At 39.1% G+C, this 15,668-nt stretch overlaps 1 protein-coding gene across 2 annotated transcripts in view; it reads right to left on the bottom strand.

The window, feature by feature from the left end:
- Window positions 1-15,668, bottom strand: part of GABRA2 (gamma-aminobutyric acid type A receptor subunit alpha2) — a 142,265-nt gene that overhangs the window by 70,642 nt on the left and 55,955 nt on the right. For both annotated transcript variants that reach the window (XM_086407691.1, XM_086407692.1), the window contains exon 4: window positions 14,526-14,593. In XM_086407691.1, coding sequence (XP_086263817.1) covers window positions 14,526-14,593 — 68 coding nt within the window. The remainder of the gene's footprint in view (window positions 1-14,525; window positions 14,594-15,668) is intronic.

Below are 15,668 nucleotides of genomic sequence, written 5' to 3'. Positions count from 1 at the left end.
GTTAAAATATGTCAATTGCAATTCATTTTGACACAATGTATTGTTTAAAATTCATTCAGTTCAGTTCAGTTCAGTCACTCAGTCGTGTCCGACTCTTTGCGACCCCATGAATCACAGCACGCCAGGCCTCCCTGTCCATCACCAACTCCTGGAGTTCACTCAGACCTATGTCCATCAAGTCAGTGATGCCATCCAGCCATCTCATCCTCTGTCGTCCTCTTCTCCTCCTGCCCCCAATCCCTCCCAGCATCAGAGTCTTTTCCAATGAGTCAACTCTTCGCATGAGGTGGCCAAAGTACTGGAGTTTCAGCTTTAGCATCAGTCCTTCCAAAGAAAGCCCAGGGCTCATCTCCTTCAGAATGGACTGGTTGGATCTCCTTGCAGTCCAAGGGACTCGCAAGAGTCTTCTCCAACACCACAGTTCAAAAGCATCAATTCTTCAGCGCTCAGCCTTCTTCACAGTCCAACTCTCACATCCATACATGACCACAGGAAAAACCATAGCCTTGACTAGATGGACCTTTGTTGGCAAAGTAATGTCTCTGCTTTTGAATATGTTATATAGGTTGGTCATAACTTTCCTTCCAAGGAGTAAGCGTCTTTTAATTTCATGGCTGCAGTCACCATCTGCAGTGATTTTGGAGCCCAGAAAAATAAAGTCTGACACTCTTTCCACTGTTTCCCCATCTATTTCCCATGAAGTGATGGTACCGGATGCCATGATCTTTGTTTTCTGAATGTTGAGCTTTAAGCCAACAGCCTTATTAACTATGCAGCAGTATTTCCATTTAACAGGTAGGGAATATTTCAGAAGTCATATCATTAAAAAAAGAGAAAGAAATCCAACATTTGAACTCAAACCTTAAGTTTCCTGGCACTATGTTCTTTTTGTTGTACCATACATAAAAACAATCCTTGGAGGTGGGACAGAAATTTCTTTCTTTATAGACTAAAATATAGACTCCAGTCAAGTGTCATGGAAAGTTACAGCAAGAATTTAGTTTCACGTTGAGAATCAGAGTTTTGAAATTGTCAAAGTCTTCTTTCCATATTTAAAACTGACTCAAACACAAGATGGAAAAATAACAACAATAATAAGCTGAGTGACATGAAATAGATGTTAGGTGCATGGGCTCATAAGTCAAGTAGACCAGGGTACTTGATCTTGAGCAGGTTACTTAATCTCTCTTTATTTCAGCCGACTTATCTGTAAAACAGTGGCAATTATACAACTTATTTCTTATAAGGATGAAGTGGGATAATACATATAAAGTTCTTAGAAATAGTTTGGATTTCAAAGAAGGTAGCCTGGTATAGCCTGGTATAAATCACCTTAGCAGTAGCCTTCTTCCCCAAGTCCCCAAACTCAAAAAAAGGGTGGCCTGACAAGAGAATGACACCCATCCGTAAAAGGCCACAAGGTAAAGTGCCAGAGTCAGAGACTGAGTAGGACGCCCCAAGAGAACTACAAAAGAATAAACCAGCTGTGTTTTTGGTGTTTTGGATAACAGAGGTCATTGAAAGGAAATCACATGCATGCCCCATGAGAGGTCCTGCGTTTATCTAACAGCCATACAAATGTCACTGACTGCCAAGAGAGAACCACCTACAGAACGGCTAAGTAAAGAGATATTTCCTAATCTCCCAATTCGTCCCACCCTCTGCTCCCCACCCTCGTGGCCACATGTCTGTTCTCCACGTCTACGTCTCTATTCCTGCCTTGGAAACAGGTTCATCAGTACCATTTTACTAGATTCCACATAAATGTGTTAGTATATGATACTTGTTTTTCTCTTTCTGACTTACTTCACTCTGTTTAATTGACTCTAGGTCCACCCACATCTCAACAAATGACCCTATTTCATTCTTTTTAGTGGTGGGATGGGGAGGGTGCAAGGGAAGTCCAAGAGGCAGGGGATGTATGTATGCATATGGCTGATTCACTTCAAAGACTAGCACAATGTGGAGCAATTATATTCTGATAAAAAAATAAACACACCTGAAAAATGTTTACCAATAAAAAAGATACTTCCTTCCTTTTTATAATTTCCCTTTTCATTGCCTCAACTCTAGAAAGACCCAGAAAGAGAAGAATAGTCGATCACAGCCCACCAGCCACTATGCAACCCTTACTTGTGACTATGGCTAAGAAGAGGAGAGAAGCTCTAAATGGCATAAAATATTGATATTTAAATTGGACTGGATGGAGCTCTTTGATTTTGAAAGTGAACAGAAGCTACAAGAGGCACCCGAGATATTACATGATATGGGGAAAGAAGATCCATACAATGAAGTGCTGTTAAGTGTGCTTTTGAATTTCTAAAGCCCTTGGGATGAAGTCCAAAGGCTTTCTTATAGCCTCGAAAGCTCTGCAATGGTCTTACCTCTACAGTCTCATGCCTAGCAGTTCTCCATACACTCTGCCTATAGCAATATCGGTACTGCAGGGCCTCATGTGTCATGCTTCACCTTACTACCCAAACTCATGGAATTCCCCTGCAGTCTCTTCCCTGTCAACCCCTACATCTGGCAATGTTCACTCCACATTGAGAACAAGGACAATGACCACCTTCTTCAATGCATCACCAGTATCTAACTAACTGCCCAGACCATAGGAGGTAAACACTAATTAGTCCATGAATAAACAAATGAGAGGAATCACTGGGAATTAAGTGTAATAACAAGGATTCTGGGCCATAACAGCTCAAACGGTACACAAGGAGAAAGGCATCGGCAGGGGCAGATGGTAGTGCAATCCCCTAATCCTTACATTCCCAAGTGTGCGATGTGAATGTGCATGTGTATGCATGCCTATGTGACTATATTAAACTAATCACAGTGAGCTCTTTTTCTATATAATATTTATGTATTAAAATATACCGACATATCGAAAAAGCCATGGGATAATAAGATCTGTGGTAACAGAAATCTACTATGTTTCAAGTTTGATTTGGAGATGCTTTTATGGAGTTTTGGGGCAGCTGGCTATAAGGCCTTCATGATTTGGTTCTAAGTTGTTTTCTAGCTTCCTGTCCCCCAAATCCAAAAGAGCATTCTAGTCTGCAGTCACACTGAACTTTTTAAAGTTTACTAAATTCATCAAGCTCTTTCACTTTGTGCTAAAACACTCATCCTTTATGTAGCTGGCTAAACTTTGTCCTCCTCTGCTATCTTTTTTTCCTAGAAATCTTCTCAGATATAGACATCCTCTACCCATATGCTCACTACTACCATATCAATCCATAAATACTTCAATAAAAACATGACCACACTGTTTTAAGATTGTTGATTTTTTCCTTAACTGTCCCCCCACTACACTGTGAACAACACGAGGGCAGCCCTGCTTATACTTAAGTATTCAGCTCCCGACACTGACAGATACAGAGTGTGTACTTAGCAATCTGGTTGAAAAGACCAAACACAACTCATGCCTGGTAGCTCAGGCTGCAATAAAGAAAAAAGACATACAGAGTTTTATAATCCAGCATGGAAGTTCATCAAAAGGAGTCAAAGTCATGTTGTGGAGCATGGGGATCAGAAGGATTGACTCTGCTTGGAGTAGCCTAGAAAAACATCAGGGAGGATGAAATTTGAGCTTGGCTTTGAATAAATGAAAACTCTCCAGTTGGCAAAGCAGGAGGGAAGGCATAACAAGAAGAGGGAAAAACATTTGCAAGGCCACTGAGTTGTTAAAGATAATGGCAGGTTCTGAGAACAGCGAGAAGTTCAATGCAACTTAAAAAAAAAGCCTGTCTGACAGTCAATGCCTTACAGCTATTGCCCTCTGCCTTCCCTCCTCGCCTCAACCACGCGGCTTAAAAAATGTTGCCTCCACTCTTTCTCCATTTCCTCACCTCCCACATGCCTCAACCCACTGCAATCTGGTTGTTTTTACCATGATCAACAAATATCTCTTTGTTCTTCATCTAATGACACAGCTAAATCCTTTCCTTGGCTTTACCATAATTTATGACACTGTTGTTTTCTCCCTACTTTTGTAATGAATGCTCTCTTGCACTGGCATTAAAACCACATTCTCCTGGTGTTGTAGTTAACCCCTGGGAAAGTGCCCATGGCACCTCAAACCTTCTGTGTTTGACAGTCATCTACGTGCAATGGTTTCTCCTGGAGAATGTAGGGGCATACACTAGTGATGGTGTCTATTATTCCTCATGGCATATAAATCCTGCAGAGTTCTCCCTAAAAGACAGGCCCCACCCTTGTAACCTTGGGAAAGAACATGCAACCACTGCAAGTTTTATTTTAAAAATCACTTCATGTTCAGAAGCCACAGTTGTTTGTTATTTAGTTTATACAAAAGCATAGGGGAGTAGAAAGGAATGCTCTCCCCAGAGGCAGTCAGGTGAACTATGACTGCATGTGCTTAGTTCCTACAACCCTTCTTGCTGCAGAAAAGTGATGGTTGGAGTCAAACCACCTTTACCTGCATTCTTTTCTGTAACTATTACCCCACTCCCTAAATGAGGTTTTCAGGTCATTTCAGTTCAGTCGCTCAGTCGTGTCCGACTCTTTGCAACCCCATGAATCACAGCACGCCAGGCCTCCCTGTCCAACACCAACTCCCAGAGTTCACCCAGACACACGTCCATCGAGTCAGTGATGCCATCCAGCCATCTCATCCTCTGTCGTCCCCTTCTCCTCCTGCCCCCAGCAAAACCTATGGGTTCATCCCATTACCAAATGAACCATACCTCCTTCAGGACACAGAATCCTACCTGGACAGAGGGCTGTAACTGATACAGATACCTGACTACTAAACATCATTGCATCTGATAAGGAAGGAAACACAGTGCTCTCCAATGTTGATTATTAAGGATCAAAGCACAGTCTAGTTGAGAGAAGGGAATGCTCCTCCATTCTGACAGATATCCTTGGTTGCTCCTTCTCAGTCTCCTCTACAGTCTTTTTAATCCTCCTCTATTCTAGAGTTTCTGTAAAAGCATGATTACCATATCACTCTAATCTCTTTCCTTGTACAAGTTCATGTATGCCCACGGTTTCAGCTTTCAGATGACTCCTGAGCCATCTGCACTCTAAGCCTTTCTCTTGAGCTCGATCTATGCCTGCTTCCTAGACAGCTCCAGGTAAATATCTTACAAAGACCCCAACCTAATATGTCCAAAACATATTCATCCCTCAGACACGAGAACAAAAGCAAACAAACTTTTCTTCCTATGTTCCCTATCCCAGTGAATGGTACCATCATCCATCCAATGCTCCCAAACACTCATCCTATATTTCTCCTGCAACCCCTACCTCCAAAATGTCATCAAAGCTTGTCAATACTATCACATCCTTTAAATCTTTTCATTTTTTTTTTTTTATCTTCAGTCTTTCTACCTGACCCAGTCTGCAATTATTTCTTGCCAGGTATACAGAAGCTTTCAAACAATTCTATCCTTTTCTTGCCCTCTAATATAAATTACTAGATTGCAAAAAATCTGACTCTTCACATGCCCTCTATATTACCCCACCCTCAAACACAAAAACACAAACAAACAAAACTTTTCTTCCTATGTTCCATATCCCAGTGAATAGTATCATCATCTATCCAATGCCCCAAGCCTTTAACCCTATGATGGTTTTTGGCTTCCCTCAGCATAGAGTTGAATACTTCAACCTGTTAAAAGGCAGACTGTCATGCCCTACAACAAGCAATTTTGATTCCACAGATCTTAGAATGAGCCTAGGAAATAACTTTTAAAATAAATACTTCAACTGATCCCAAAACATTTCTATTAATCTCATTATGAGGAAAATTATTAAAAACTTTAGCTAGGAAAGTGCTGAAAAACACGGGCTGAATATTCCCTAAATCTAATTCTCATGCTTCCAAAATATCAATAACTTTACAGTAGTCAAATTCTACATCTGGCTTTAAAATGAGTACATATTATTAAATTATCTTTGATCTATAGTATTTGCCACATTTTCAGTCATTTTCTTTATTTAGACACATTTCCAAATGTCAATTGCTGATAAGGATCAACATGTTAAACTCATGATCAATTTTCAACCAAATATCAAGCTATAATAATTCTCTAACCTCCTTATGATGTTAACTCAGTTCAGTTCACTTCAGTCGCTCAGTTGTGTCCAACTCTTTGTGACCCCATGGACTGCAGCAATCAGGCCACCCTGTCCATCACGAGCTCCCGAAGTTTATTCAAACTCATATCCATTGAGTCAATGATGCCACCCAACCATCTCATCCTCTGTCGTCCCCTTCTGCTCCTGCCTTCAGTCTTTCCCAGAATGAGGGTCTTTTTAAATGAATCAGTTCTTCGCATCAGATGGCCACAGTATTGGAGTTTCACCTTCAAAATCAGTCCTTCCAATGAATATTCAGGATTGATTTCCTTTAGGATGGACTGGTTGGATCTCCTTGCAGTCCAAGGGACTCTCAAGAGTCTTCTGCAACACCACAGTTTAAAGGCATCAATTCTTCTGTGCTTAGCTTTCTTTATAGTCCAACTCTCACATCCATACATGACAAGTGGAAAAACCATAGCCTTGACTAGACAGACCTATGTTGACAAAGTAATGTCTCTGTTTCTTAATATGCTTTCTAGGTTGGTCATAACTTTTCTTTCAAAGAGCAAGGATCTCTTAATTTCATGGCTGCAGTCACCATCTGCAGTGATTTTGGAGCCCCAAAAAATAAAGTCTGCCACTGTTTCCATTGTTTCCCCATCTATTTGCCATGAAGTGATGGGACCAGATGCCATGTTCTTAGTTTTCTGAATGCTGAGTTTTAAGCCAACATTTCACTCTCCTTTTCCCTTTCATCAAGAGGCTCTTTAGTTCTTCTTCACTTTCTGCCATAAGGGTGGTGTCATCTGCATATCTGTGGTTACTGATATTTCTCCTGGCAATCTTAATTCCAGCTTGAGCTTCATCCAGTCCAGCATTTCTCATGATATATTCTGCATATAAGTTAAATAAGCAGGTTGACAATATACAGCCTTGACATACTCCTTTCCCAATTTGGAACCAGTGTCTTGTTCCATGTGCAGTTATAACTGTTGCTTCCTGAGCTTTATACAGATTTCTCAAGAGGCAGGTCAGGTGGCCTTGTATTCCCATCTCTTTCAGAATTTTCCAGAGTTTGTTATGGTCCACACAGTCAAAGGCTTTGGCATAGTCAATAAAGAAGAAATAGATGTTTTTCTGGAACTCTCTTGCTTTTTCCATGATCCAGTGGATGTTGGCAATTTGATCTCTGGTTCCTCTGCCTTTTCTAAAACCAGCTTGAAGATCTGAAAATTCTCGGTTCATGTATTATTGAAGCCTGGCTTGGAGAATTTTGAGCACTACGTTGCTAGTGTGACACGAGTGCAATTGTGCAGTAGTTTGAGAATTCTTTGGCATTGACTTTCTTTGGGATTGGAATGAAAACTGATCTTTTCCAGTCCTGAGGCCACTACTGAGTTTTCCAAATTTGCTGGCATATTGAGTGCAGCACTTTCACAACATCATCTTTTAGGATTTGAAATAGCTCAACTGGAAATCCTTCACCTCCACTAGCTTTGTTCATAGTGATGCTTCCTTAGACCCACTTGACTTCACATTCCAGGATGTCTGGCTCTAGGTGAGTGATCACACCAATGTGATTATCTGGGTAGTGAAGATCTTTTTTGTACCATTCTTCTGTGTATTCTTGCCACCGCTTCTTAATATCTTCTACTTCTGTTAGGTCCATACCATTTCTGTCCTTTATTGTGCTCATTGTTGCATGAAATGTCCCCCTGGTATCTCTGATTTTCTTGAAGAGATCTCTAGTTTCCCATTCTATTGTTTTCCTCTATTTCTTTGCATTGATTGCCGAGGAAGGCTTTCTTATCTCTCCTAGCTGTTCTTTGGAACTCTGCATTCAAATGGGTATATCTTTCCTTTTCTCCTTTACCTTTTGCTTCTCTTCTTTTCACAGCTATTTGTAAAGCCTCCTCAGACAACTATTTGCCTTTTTTCATTTCTTTTCCTTGGGGATGGTCTTGATCCCTGCCTCCTGTACAATGTCACAAACCTCAGTCCATAGTTCTTCAGGCACTCTGTCTATCAGATCTAATCCCTTGAATCTATTTGTCACTTCCACTGTATAATCGTAAGGGATTTGATTTAGGTCATGATACTAACTACTGAACTGCACAATATCCCAATAACTTCTAGGGTTTCTAAGAGATAATGTACTCTGTGTTTTCATAAGATAGACAATTATTTACCAAGGGGATTTATATGATCAATAAACCAAGGTTACCACCTACCTGACTTCCTCCTTTTAATGACCTAATGGTAAACTCTAGATCAGAAATCTTGATATGACTTCAAAGTGTCCATTGTTTAAGCTCTAACCCTAACACTTATCAGTGCAAGAGATAAGCACTTGGGCTGAGGTTCTTAGTCTAGGTTTCAGTGCAATAGTTAGTGGCTGTACCACTATGTCTGAAGAATATGCTCACATAGTGAAAATGCTTACTAGAATGGGAACAGATCTCCTATGCAGACGAAATAAAAAGGGAAAAAACACACACTGAGGAGTTATAAATTGCTTAAATGTGCTATGAGATATTACCTACTCTGTCAATTAGCTACTAGTACATTCCCAAGTTTACCTTCTTACTCATGGATTTTTTTAAAGTTGAATTTTTGTAAAAAATCAACTTAATTGCAAACACTGCAATTAGAATCTTTAATTATAATTTAGGTCTGCAACTTTCTTTGGGCAATTATGCTAGTTAATGATTCTGAGACAGCAGTGTGTATGTGTGTGTGTGTGTGTGTGTGTACTTGCTCCTTTGGGTCTTAGTTCTTTTTGCTAGGATGCTTTTTTCCTCTCAGGCTAATGTCACAACAAATCTCATCACTGACCTGCACAGGCAGACTTAGGAGTTTAGGTTCTGCTACCGAGTACGCACATTGCATGGAAATAAGAGTATCAGCTATGTCTCCCAAAGTGAAATTAAATTTATTCTTTACTATTTACCTATTAAAAAACTGCTTCTGTAAGATATAAATTAGATACCTTCATATCCAGTTTTATGTATAGGCAGTAATAACATGAGTATCTTGCCCCTCTGTATCATAATAAATTTCCTTATGTTTAGAGTAGCACACATGAGTTTCATTTCCTGACCTGGCCATCCATGCTAACATGAATTCAAACTTTTTTGCTCATTATTTTCCTTGCTTTCCAACAAGAGTAATATCGATTGAAAATCATTCCATGTGAACAACATGAAGGCCAAATCATTTCTATTTCACAGGTGTGGAAATTAAGCTCTGTCTTCTCTAACAGATTTACAATATGAGGGAGTATCTGTGTCTGTGTTACACATGTATATAGATTAAGCAACTTTCACTTTCTTCTCTAGATTTGGACAAAAATCAAACAGTAGCTATTCAGTGATCAAACTATCTCTGGACTCTCCCTCAAAAGCCTCTTCATATCACACATATACACCTATTATTAGTGAATGACCCTTCAGCTCCAAATTCATCCTCTTTTCCCTTTCTTTGAGACATAGGAGAAGCACTCTGTACACTCTGCTCCTTCATCAGCTCATGTAATGTTAGGCCTGTCATTAGAGGAGACTGCCACATTTTTAGCAAAGAAAGAGGGCTTTCTTTCCTGGTTCTCTTCCTGGTTTAGCTGCATTGTTATCCTTTGGTTCAGCTTCAAAGGACTGCCATGCTGTGAGTTTTCAGCCAGCAGGCCTGATATTCCTCTGACCAGCTTCAGTATGTACCTTCATACATTTCTAAACTGGCTGTGTCTTCACCAGTGGCAGGTATATCCTCCTCTAGCCAAAAAGTCCTCTCAGGTGAGCTCTAAATCTTGGCCTTGGGGGAAAGGACTCCCTTCTAGTCCTGAGTTCCTTCCTTGTTCATGATGCTTACCCGAGAAGCAGATGCTGCACTTTCTGCATTTGCTAAATCTACATTGCTTAGAGTATCCTTTTACAATTTTATTTAACCATCTTGTCTGAATTAATAATTCATTTCATTAAATTTTCCCTGTTCTAATTACTGTTATGGATTCTTTCCTCTAACTGGATGCTGACGATAGAATATGTGCCCAGTTGATGGTCTCGCAATTAATTACACTGCCCTCAAGCCAACTGTTGGTAGGAATGAGTAAACAAGGCACATAAAGATGGAATTCAAGTAGAAAATTTGACATGACCAAAGAGAATTCTATAGGACGATGTTAGGCTAGGTGATTCGAGGACAGTATATGCTAGGAAAAAACATCTAGGGTCTTGAGCAGCTCAAGAGGGTGCAGAGATGTTTATATATTTCATTTTAGGGTAATTTATAGTGTATACAAGTGCACTTGCTCACATACATACACACATAATCCAAAATACATAAAGAAAACAAAACATGTTTTTTTTTAATTTTTAAATTTTTTTAAAATTTTATTTTATTTTTAAACTTTACAATATTGTATTAGTTTTGCCAAATATCGAAATGAATCCACCACAGGTATACATATGTTCCCCATCCTGAACCCTCCTCCCTCTTCCCTTCCCATACCATCCCTCTGGGTCGTCCCAGTGCACCAGCCCCAAGCATCCAGTATCGTGCATCGAACCTGGACTGGCGACTCGTTTCATACATGATATTATACATGTTTCAATACCATTCTCCCAAATCTTCCCACCCTCTCCCTCTCCCAGAGTCCATAGACTGTTCTATAAATGTTGCCAACTCAATGTTGCCTACTCAACTCAATTTAACCTATAGAGTTTGCACTAAATGAGTTTGCATTAAATGAGTGCATTTTCACATTTAATGTAATGTGTATCCCATCAAATATGAAAGCTTTTTTACTATTGAGTTGTAGCAGTTCTTTATATATTTGGGATGCTGACCCCTTATCAGATATATAATTTGCAAAAATTTTCTTCCATTCTGTACATTACCTTTTCAGCTTATTGATTTATTTTGCTGTGTAGAAGGTTTTGGTTTGATACAGTCAGTCCTACTTGTTTATTTTTGCTTTTGTGTCAGGTTTAAAAAAATCATCACCAAGACCAATGTCAAAGGGCTTCTCTCTCATATTTTCTTCTAGGAGTTTTATGATTTCAGGTATTATAGTCAAGTCTTTGATCCACTTTGAGTTGAAGCTACCAGATTTCTAAATGTTTTGGTAATCCCAAAGAATGGTCAGAACAAAAGTAGGAGAATTAGCTTAATCCATTATCATCACTGGAAAAGAGTCACTTCATACATTTTGCCAAAAATATATGACTGTTTGTCTAAAACCCTCAAGTAGCAAACATCATGTGTCTAGGAAAAGTATATATTTTGATATATACATTTTTTGAGGTAAAATAATTCACTTTGCAAAACGAACAAACAAAAACTTTAACACAGTTCTGTTAGCACAAATGTTCACTACACAAAATCTACAACATTGGAAACTTTGATATTTTGGGGTCCTATACCATTTGCCTTTCTGTTTTAGCTGGTAATAAAACACCAAAGGTAACCATATAGGAACCATAATTTATATAATATTTTGCTACTCTTTCAACTGTGCTTGGCACAATTCTGATTCTCTGCACTTGGCTTCACATAGAGGTCAGGTATTCATTCTCACTGTGTCTCTAATACATGGGAGCATTTACTAAGACAAGCTGCACAGGCTTCCCTGGTGGCTCAGATGTAAAGTGTCTGTCTACAATGCGGGAGACCTGGGTTCGATCCCTGGGTCAGGAAGATTCCCTGGAGAAGGAAATGGCAACCCACTCCAGTACTCTTGCTTAGAAAATCCCATGGATGGAGTAGCCTCAACTAGGCTACTCCATGCATGGGGTTGCAAAGAGTCAGACATGACTGAGAGACTTCACTTAACTTAATGTAGAAGCTGAAGTTGGAGGGAAAGCACTTAATGTTTCACATATTAATCTGAAAGAACTTCAAAGATCTACAGTGTTTGGTATCAATCACCTCCCCAAAACTGATAGCTCTGTTGGTAAAGAATCAGCCTGCAATGCAGGAGACCCTGGTTCAATTCCTGGATCAGGAAGATCTGCTGGAGAAGGGATAGGCTACCTACTCCAGTATTCTTGGGCTTCCCTTGTGGCTCAGCTGGTAAAGAATCCACCTGCAATGCAGAGACCTGGGTTCAATCCCTGGGTTGGGAAGATCCCCTGGAAAAGGGAACAGCTACCCACTCCAGTATTCTGGCCTAGAGAATTCCATGGACTGCATAGTCCATGGGGTCACAGAGAGTTGGACACGACTGAGTGACTTTCACTTTCACCCCTCTTGTACTTGACATCTTCAGCCATCCATGCTCATCAAGTTCTCTGACTGTGAGGTCAGAGAAGTGACTCTGGGTGGAAGAAAAACATATTTTTGTGATAAAATTGGCATAACTAACTCCTAAAGGAAAGGTAGGTATGTCCCAATAAATTGTATAATTATAGGAATGTAAAGTGATGCAGTCACTACAGAAAACAGTATGGAGGTTCCTCAAGAAACTAAAACGAGTTGCCATATGATTCAGCCATCCCGCTCATGGAAATATATCTGGAAAAAAGCAAATACTCTAATTTTAAAAGACACATGCACCCCACATCAGCACTATTTAGAATAACCAAGACGTGGAAACAACCCACGTGTCTGTCAATAGAAAACTGGCTTAAGAAGATGTCACACACACACACACACACACACACAACAGGATTGTCATCGTCGTGAAGTCATGAAGTCGCCCAGTCATGTCCGACTCTTCGTGACCCCAGGGACTGTAGCCCACCAGGCTCCAGTCAGATAGAAAGACAAATACTATATCATATCACTTATATGTGGAATCTAAGCAATAATACAAATGCATGTATATACAAAATGGAAACAGATTCACAGACATAGAAAACAAACTTAAGGTTACCAAAGGGAAGGTGGGGGAAGGATAATTTAGGAATATATGATTAACAGAGGTGGGGGAAGGATAAATGAAGAATATATGATTAACAGATAAAAACTACTATACATGCCATAGATAAGCAATGAGGATTTACTGTATAGCTCAGGGAACTATGTTCAATATCTTATAATAACCTATAATGGAAAATAATCTGAAAACAAAGTAACTGAATCATTAGGCTATACACCTGAAACTAACACAATATTGTAAATTAACTATAGTATAGTTCAAAAAAAACCTGGCCAATCTTGTTTATGAGCATCTGCAAGAAAGGAAACCCTTTAGTTTTAAACCCATATTTATCCAGATGGAAAACATCCATGCTTGTCATCCTTCCCCATGGGATATGAGATAAAAGGAAGAAACTGGGGAGGATGACATGATGGAGGATGGCCAGGCAAAGCCTGGGACAAGGGCATCTCCTCTAATTCTCATTTTCTGACAGCAAGAAAGGTGGATGAAAAATTATTTAAAGAAAAAATTTCTATAGTACAGCACTATAGGTAGCAGTAGAAGATGCTGCAAGTAGTCTAATAAATTCTTGTGCTCAACCAAGAATTTAGTGATGATTGGTCTAGTGCACTGATTTCTAACCCAATGGACCACTCTCCCTCTTCTCCTGATCTCATTTTAAAGAAAAATAAAGACCAGTTCCATAGAATTCAAGCGTTAAGATTCTAGTTTTCTTAGATTGATTTATATGTATCTATTATAAATGAGGAGTGTTTGTTGCTGTTCAGATGCTAAGTCGTGTCTGACTTTTTGCAACCCCATGGATTGCATCCCACCAGGCCTCCCTGTCCTTCACTATCTTCCAGAGTTTGCTCAGATCCATGTCCATTGAGTTGGTGATGCTATCTAACCATCTCATCCTCTGCCACCTGTACTGTATTTATTGATACGACCAGTATGACCAGAAATCCACCTTATTCAATGGCAGTAGAAGGTTTCCATTTGTAACACTGATCATGACCACAACCTGTAAGAAGCAATTATCTATGAAACTGTACGGACATATGGAAGTCAAGTAGGGGTTTTAATCTTAGAAAATGCTTCTCAGTAATATCATTACTTTGTTTAAACAATTGTTTGCCACACTGTAGCTGGGTAGAAAGCTTTGAAAATAATATAAAATATAAAGAGTTAATCTGACCACTTAAGTTACAATGGTACACCGTTCTACAAGCAGATTAACAGCCTTAACTCTCCATGTATTTGGGCAAACTAATACAGGCATGGGGCTTCCCTGGTGGCTCAGATGGTAAAGAATCCACCTGCAATGTGGGAGACCTGGGTTAGAGCCCTGGGTTGGGAAGATCCCCTGGAGGAGGGCATGGCAACCCACTTTAGTATTCTTGCCTGGAGAATCCCCATGGACAGAGGAGCCTGGCAGATTACAATCCATGGGGTTGCAAAGAGTCAGACATGACTGAGCGACTATGCACAGCAAACAGGCAAAACAGGCATGAGACAGATACGTAATCTATAACACTAAAAATATGTGTTTATTTTGAATTATCTCCCACACTTCCCATTATATGAAGTAAAAATATTATGAAAAACTTACCATGTCTGTATCTGAGACAGGGCCAAAACTGGTCACATAGATGTTAGTGAAGACTTCGGTAATACTGTCTGGTATGAGAAAAAGAGATTGAATATAGATATTATATTATGATAACCAGAGCGAGAGAAGCGGTCAAGAGTATGGCATGGTGAGAAAGTTCTGTGATAATCGGGAATATTGCTGTTTGCTTTCTTTTCAACGTTCACAACCAACAAATATAGCTATATGGCTTAATTATTCCCTAGGGTCTCACAGTCCTAAATGCTAAATTAAACTATGACAGCCTTTTGTTTTCAGCTCAGAATGGTTTCTCAGAAACTATCTTAAATGTACCAGTATGGAAAATAAAATACACTTACTATCCTTACTGTTTGATACAGTCCTAAAATTGATCATTAAACCAAATATTTCAGATAGTATTTCATGATGGTAGAGATTTAGTTTGTAGACTGTAAACTACTGTATCTTCTCAATAACGCACAAACACATTGATAATCACTATAAACAAACATAATTCATATTAATATAAAAAGGTTTATCATTCAGTGACACAAAAAAGCAAATAACATTCCTTAATCACAAGGATTACTTCCAAAAAAGATTGCTTTTAAATGTATTTAAGAATGCCTGAACTGCTAAAATTAAATTGAATTAGATTTGGAAGTTATGTAACTTATAAAGTGTAGCATAATTAGCTGGATTGCTCTGCTAAACAGGTGATTTAGATTTCTGATTTTCAAATAAGCCAAATGGCGATGGGGGAAAGCTCAAAGTAAAAAATTAAAAATAAAGCCCTTTCAATATTCTTACAAGAAAAAAATTACATCATTAATTTCTACCATCATGAACTTAATGTCTTAACTGCTAAGTGACAAATGTGTAACTCTACACAAACAATATCATGAAATATTTTAACATTATACTGGACATTAATTCACAACCATAAGACAGCAATTAGGTTATAGTATCTACTAAAGCAAAAGAATTTTGAAATAACAGAGTAGCCTGAACGTTTACTCTTCAAAGGTCTTAACATATAATAACTGCATGACAAATCTGTGAGATAGAGTCTCTGCTATCATCCCAATACACTTAAATACTGACATATGGATAGTTAAGGAAATGTGCCCCACAACGCACACT

The sequence above is a fragment of the Bos grunniens genome, chromosome 6 (genome assembly GCF_055505025.1).
Source record: "Bos grunniens cultivar Pamir isolate PY7600 chromosome 6, Bosgru_T2T1.0, whole genome shotgun sequence".
Taxonomy (NCBI): Eukaryota; Metazoa; Chordata; class Mammalia; order Artiodactyla; family Bovidae; genus Bos; species Bos grunniens.
Note: the sequence above shows the minus strand (reverse complement) of the source record. Positions and strands in the feature narration are given on the sequence as shown.